Source organism: Atta cephalotes, assembly GCF_000143395.1.
Source record: "Atta cephalotes unplaced genomic scaffold scaffold00221, whole genome shotgun sequence".
Lineage (NCBI taxonomy): Eukaryota > Metazoa > Arthropoda > Insecta > Hymenoptera > Formicidae > Atta > Atta cephalotes.
Window position 1 is genome coordinate 1 of NW_012130285.1, and position 6,733 is coordinate 6,733.

Consider the following 6,733-nt stretch of genomic DNA (forward strand, 5'->3'; position numbering starts at 1 on the left):
ATATATATATATATATATATATATATATATATATATATATTTTTATAGCAATAATTATTATTTAATTATGAAGATTAATTAATTAACCTATTTAGTCGTAGCTTACTTTTATCGGAATAATGTGAGAAGGCGATGTTTCTAATGGAAGACCGGCGGCAGTAAGAATAGACTTCATGTAGGCGACATTTTTCTGATGATTCGTCCTCAATGATCTGCCCTCATCCGATGCCAAAATCTCGACGGATGTCAAAGCTCCGTATAGGACAGTAGGCGGTAGCGAAGTAGTAAAAATAAAGCCCGCTGCATAACTTCTTATCATATCTATCAGCTTCACGGAACCAACAATGTAGCCACCCACATTGCCAAAAGCCTTTCCTAAGGTGCCGGATATAATGTCCATTTTGTGAAGTACCCAATCCCTTTCGCCAATGCCAGCACCAGAGAAGCCATATAAGCCGACTGCGTGGACTTCGTCAACGAATGTTATCGCGCCGTATTTATGTGCGACGTCGCACAACTCTTCTAATGGACAGATATCGCCGGTCATGGAATGTACCGTCTCAAACGCAACAATCTTTGGCAGATTTTTGTCTACCTTAGACAGGAGTTCCTCCAGATGTTGCACGTCGTTGTGCCGGAATATATGCTTCGGCACGCCGCTGTTTCTTATGCCTTGTATCATAGAGGCATGGTTCCCAGCGTCGGAGAAAACGTGACAATCTGGTAGTATTCTCGCTAACGTGAATAAGGTAGAGTCGTTGGCAACGAAACAGGAAGTAAAAAGTAAACCGGCCTCCTTCTGATGCAGCAGCGCCAGTCGTTTTTCCAACATCTCATGACCCATGGAGTTGCCCGAAATATTTCTCGTGCCTCCGGCACCAGTACCGAATTTGTCCAATGCTTCACGAACTGCGCTGATCACCGCGGGATGACGCGACATTCCTAGGTAATCGTTGGAGCACCATACCGTTATAGGTTTCTCACCCCACGAGTATTCCATAGCCACTGGAAAGTTTTCAGCCAGACGATTAACTTTCTTGAATATTCGGTACGAATGATCCTTCTTCTTTCGCATAAGTTGCTCATGGAAAAATTCCTCATAAGGGAACTGCGCCTCCTCTTTTTGCTCCGTTGTACCTAGATTGATAACATCTTCCTCTATTGCTAAACTGGCTTTCTTAATAGCATCCCGTTCTCTGGATAAGAAGGGACACTGATTTTGTATAGACTCGGGAATCGGCTGAGACTCCTCCGACTTTGCCATTGTACTGAACAATCTTGACATTACTGGGCAATGTTGCCGGTAATTCATTATCAGCGATGATCCATAATTGCGGATGTAATTTGCAGACAAACGAGTCAAAAATGGACACGGCATTATTGTCAGAAGATCTAAAAGTATATTGATTTGCATAAGGGTAATTCGAAAAGTGACAAGTGTAATAAATTTTGACATATTTAAGAGATCATCCTGAATAAAGAATGCTATATGAACCTGAACAAGTCCTGTTCTATTCGTAGTAATTACAGAATTAAAAAAAATTTGCTACTATCATATGGTGTTTTTCATCAAGAAGCACAGTTATAATATATGGGTAACACAATGATCATTTCGTCTTTGTTTAAGAGCCATGGCACACAAAAAACTTAAGGCAATAAGATGTAAGCAATAAGAAAATCAACATGTTGGATTGGCTACTGCTTACGTTATAGCCTTACGAACTTTACTGTAATTGATCAATTTGCTTACTGTTTAAATTTTTTTGTGTACCATGGCGCTAACATTGACAAATAATATAGATTAAATGATTTAATGATTCAACATAACTGTGTCATCTGTGTTTTGCTGGAAAGCATTTATAAAATCATATATTTGACAGACATTAAAACAAAAAAATAATATAAAAGAATTTATATTGATGCAGCAAATAGGAATGCACTGGATCGTAAAATTATTGGATATACCGGATATGGAATATCTGATTGGATATCTAAAACAAGGCTTTCAAAAAGAAAAGGAAAGCAAAGGAAAAATAGCGATAATAATTTTCTTTATCTTCTCAACGTGAAAAGAAAAAGAGGAAAGATGAATTGTGCAAAAAGTTCAGCTGAAAAGAATAAAATTTTGCATTAATAATACCAAATAACTTTCAATATAAAATATTACCGATATTAAAAAACAAAAATGATATCCAGCTATCCAGTCGGATACTAAATACCGAATATTTCCCAGTGCATCCCTAAAATAAAATTCATACAGTATATTGTGTACCATATAGGGTGCCTCACAACTACCGCATTTTCTCTTAAGAAGGTAATTTTGAGACGGAAATCCTAATACAAGAATGTCGAGGCTACAATAGTTTTTGAATTATAATTGATTAAAGATAGTTTGTAATTAAAAAACTATTATGATCTCGATATTTTTGTATTAGGATTTTCGTCTCAAAATTATCTCAAGTAGAATACGTCCTTAAGAGGAAATGCGATAGTTGTGAAACATCCTATATATTTTGATTCATCATTCGATTTATCTTTGATGCATGCAGTATGCTTAAATTTAAAGAACACATTAAGCATGCATTTATTATTATAACATTGAATTATAAATAAATGATGTTTACATATTCTTCTATTTTATTTTCATTTCTCAAACGTTATTTCCCAGATAATATTTATGTTGCATAAGATATCTAAAAGACGTCTTTTGCAACATAAACGTCATCTGTATTTCTAGTAAAAATCAATTAACAGTAAACGTATAATATCAACAATTACTATTGTAATTTCACACTCAATAATATCAATGTAATATAACAAATTGTTGTAACACAAATGTTATAACAGTTACATAGAGTATAAAAGTTACATTGAGTATAAAATCACAGCACTGATGCTTACTATTAATTAGCATTTACTAGCAGCAACATTTTAAAACTTTTATAATTATGTAAGTATTGAGAATAAAAATCTATATTCATGACATTTTTTACTCAGGATAATCTCTCAAACATTCTGACAAAGTTGTACTCGACTTATTTCTCAATCATCTGTACACACACACACACACACACACACACACACACACACACACACACGCGCGCGCGCGCGCGTATAATATATAATACATATAATATATTAAGTTAAATGAAAATCAACAAATACATAACGTTATGTAAATACTTCAACATTAATCTATAAATGAAAGAGATTGAAACGTATATGTATATACAAACGCAAACTAAATAAATCTACAAATAATACTGAATATAAATAATAATAAAAAAAATCCGACGGTGTGCAATCTGAAGATTATCTCAATCCAATAATTGCAAATGTTCAATCTCTGGGAATTGCATAATTCGAGAAAACGAGCAGAGACGCAAGGGGACGTGACATTAGATAACAACCTGTTATCCTAGATTCCAAATCGAAGCTTGCAAAAAAAATAAAGGAAAAAAACTGAATTATAATCATCGATAGCCATATACAAGAATGTATGACGGAACGAAGGAAAAGGAGAAAGTGACAGAGTGACGCAGCATCTCCGTCTGTGTCTCCAGGTAAAGGATATATGTTACCTTTTTCGGCGTTAATGATATGACGAGTGCTGTACTGCGTCGGGCGTACTGTTGAATCAGCTGAAAGCGGAAAACACAAGTTGAAACCGAAAGTCGTCTTGCTGCGAGTCAGGAAAATTTTATATAGGGAGATATAGAGACCCGAAGAAAAATTTATTTAGATTATGCGAGAACGCAGAAGAATTCAATCCTTCACCGATCAGCTGCCACCACACTAGCTTGCAACAATTCCGCAGCGAACTCAACTCACTGCCCAAGTCGCCTCAAGTGCCCACTTGCACTGCCCACTTACACTACTGACGCACGTAAGTTTTAACGCAAGTTCGGCGCATGCGGCTTGCATCATCGACGAAATCGTCGGTGCTCGTATACAGTACTATACTAGCATTTGTGAAAACATTGACTCGAGAAAAATGATTCAGCTGAGACGTCTTGTTTCATAATGAGCAAAATTAATTCGAAAAAATTGCGAAATGTAAAAGAGCTAGATACGTGTCATTTGCGTTATACTGTTATGATTATACGATATGTATTCACCGTTCATATTCTTATGTTCGGAATCAGATAATAAATGATCGATGCGAATCGTGATGCAACGATACTAGGCGTAAATAATTGAATCGTAATGACTAATTTTTATTTCTTATAAAATACGGAAATTTGATATATTCTTGAAATTTTTCTTGGTGCAGATGATGTATTATTCCTATAGGCGCATAATATTATTTAATATTAAATAATATTTTAAGTATACTCTTAGAATATGCTTAAAATGTAACATTTCAAGAATATTACTAAAATTATATAATATTGAATAATATCCTTCGAAATATTAACGAATGGTTATATGTCCACTCTTGATAATGTTATATTATTATTATTATTAAAAGTAATATTATTTAATGTTACTGTAATATTGTTTAAATATTGAAAAGTATTATAATAGTATTTACTTTAATTTGTAAAACTGCTACATCTGTTCAGAATAAGTATATGTTTAAAGACTGAAAATGATTTTGGTGCGCAGTTGTACAAAATATATACTTAAAATCACGCCGAAACATTTTTTTTAGCACAAGATGCAACATAAACTGATAAGAATTTTTCGTTCATGGATTGTGAATTCAAATTGCACTAAATTAAAAATAGTTAATATTTATAAATATTTTAATAATAGATCAGGGTACAATACAGAGTATTAAGAATACAATACCAAGGATATTGTAAGTAGACATATAATCTCTATAGAATGCTTTCGTAATATTAAAAATTATTTTATTATGATATTCTCAAAATATTACAATAACTTATTTTAATTTTTTTTTTAATAATATCTATATAACATTCTAGAACTATTTCGCGCTTATAGGGATTAACCCCGATAAAAAGTTTTTCATAATTTATATATTAACTATTTAAAATTATATAAAGTTATATAAAAAAAAATATATATATATAAAATTAGGTACAATTCATTGTGTAATTATACATACATAATTTTGTACAATATTGTTAACGGGCTTTCTGCAATAAGGCATTGTCTAAGCTTTAAGTCTTAAGCTATAAGGATTAATTAGCCAATCATAATCGATTATTCTTCTTACATTCGATTGTGATTGGTTAATTTCATATAACTTAATAACTTAATAAGTTATAACTTAATAAGTTATTACTTAAAACTTAAGTAATAACTTATTTAGTAGAAAGTTCATTATATATTTCAGAATTCAGAATTCTTTATTTCATGAAAAGGAAGAAGTTAGGACTAATTGATTAATATATTTTTTATGCATTACGTATTATGCGTTATGTAAGAACCTGTGCTCCCCATTTAACGTGGTGTGTTCGGTATAAAGTTCGACCGAAACTACTTTTTCATCTCCGGCCGAAACCGAAAACAAATATTCGATCGGTTTTTATTCAATTTTATCATTTTGGTTTCGAAATCGAAACCGAAACCGAAATTAGATAAATCTTACCAACATATAATTTTCAAAATCATTGGAAAATATTTCATCAAAATATGCGAAATTTATATATGTGCTTTTTTAAAAATAAGATTTTATTAATATCTTATTATTCTTTAAATTAGGGATCGGCAAAATACTGAAATTGGACGCCCGCGTGAATGTCCGGCTGTTGTGCATGGATTAAACGACAATTTCTCGAAAAAAAGAGGGGAGAATGTTGGTACCAATGAAAATCCTTAAACGACATTATTATAATTTCTGTTAGTAGTAGTAACACTGTTCAAGTAGTAAGTCCATTAGTTTGTAACTGTCCTTTTGACATATGCGCGCGCATGTATATAATAAATATCGCATAACCGTATATCAAAATATAAATATAAAATATGTATAATATTTCATTAAAATATAATTAAATAAAAAAGTAATAAATAAATTAAAATATGGTAATTATTTAGAATTATATGTATACATATAGTGAATAAATATATTATATTTAATTATAAATATAATATATATTATATATTATTATATATTAATATTATATATTATTATATGTAAAAAAATAATTTAATTTTTCTCATGATAAATGTTATTCATGGTTGTAAAATAGTTTTTCGCGCTGGAATCAATTTGTCATCATCGTAATAAACAAATATATATCTCAGATAAGTAGTTACCATAATACCACCTTAATCAAAAAGTTCCCGGAATTATCACCAGGTGATACTCTGAGTCAGCTGATTTGAGTTCTGTTTTTTTGGTTAGGTTGCCACTATCTATCATTGACATTCCCACCAAATTTTATCACCATAGCTTGACATTTGTAAAAGTTACAAATGTCTTGAGTACATCTATCTCTGCACGTATTTTCGATTTTTTACGATTTTAAAAATGGAGTTGAATTTGTAACAACAAGTTTGTATTAAATTTTGTATTAAAAATGAATTCAATGGTGAATGATGAAAACCTTGGAAATGTTGAGAAACTGTTTCGGCAGTGATACTTTAAAGAAAACAGCCGTTTATGGCATGAAAAAACCATTACGGAGAACGCGTTTTAACAATCGAAAGGAGGTAATGGAAAAATCGAAGACGGCTCTGATGGCTATACCGACAATAGAGTTCCAGAAATGTTTCGAGAGCTGGATCAAGCGCTGGCATAAGTGCGTTGCAGTCGATGGGG

At 31.9% G+C, this 6,733-nt stretch overlaps 1 protein-coding gene across 1 annotated transcript; it reads right to left on the minus strand.

Annotated features, from left to right (window-relative positions):
* Positions 1–91: 91 nt before the first annotated feature.
* On the minus strand, positions 92–1,378 carry LOC105625180 (5-aminolevulinate synthase, erythroid-specific, mitochondrial). The gene has a single exon (XM_012206521.1). The coding sequence runs from the start codon at positions 1,376–1,378 to the stop codon at positions 92–94; it is 1,287 nt and encodes a 428-aa protein (XP_012061911.1).
* Positions 1,379–6,733: the final 5,355 nt, after the last annotated feature.

Excerpts from the sequence above, each read along its gene's own strand:
- LOC105625180 (XM_012206521.1), bottom strand. The coding sequence starts at position 1,378 with ATGCCGTGTCCATTTTTGACTCGTTTGTCTGCAAATTACATCCGCAAT.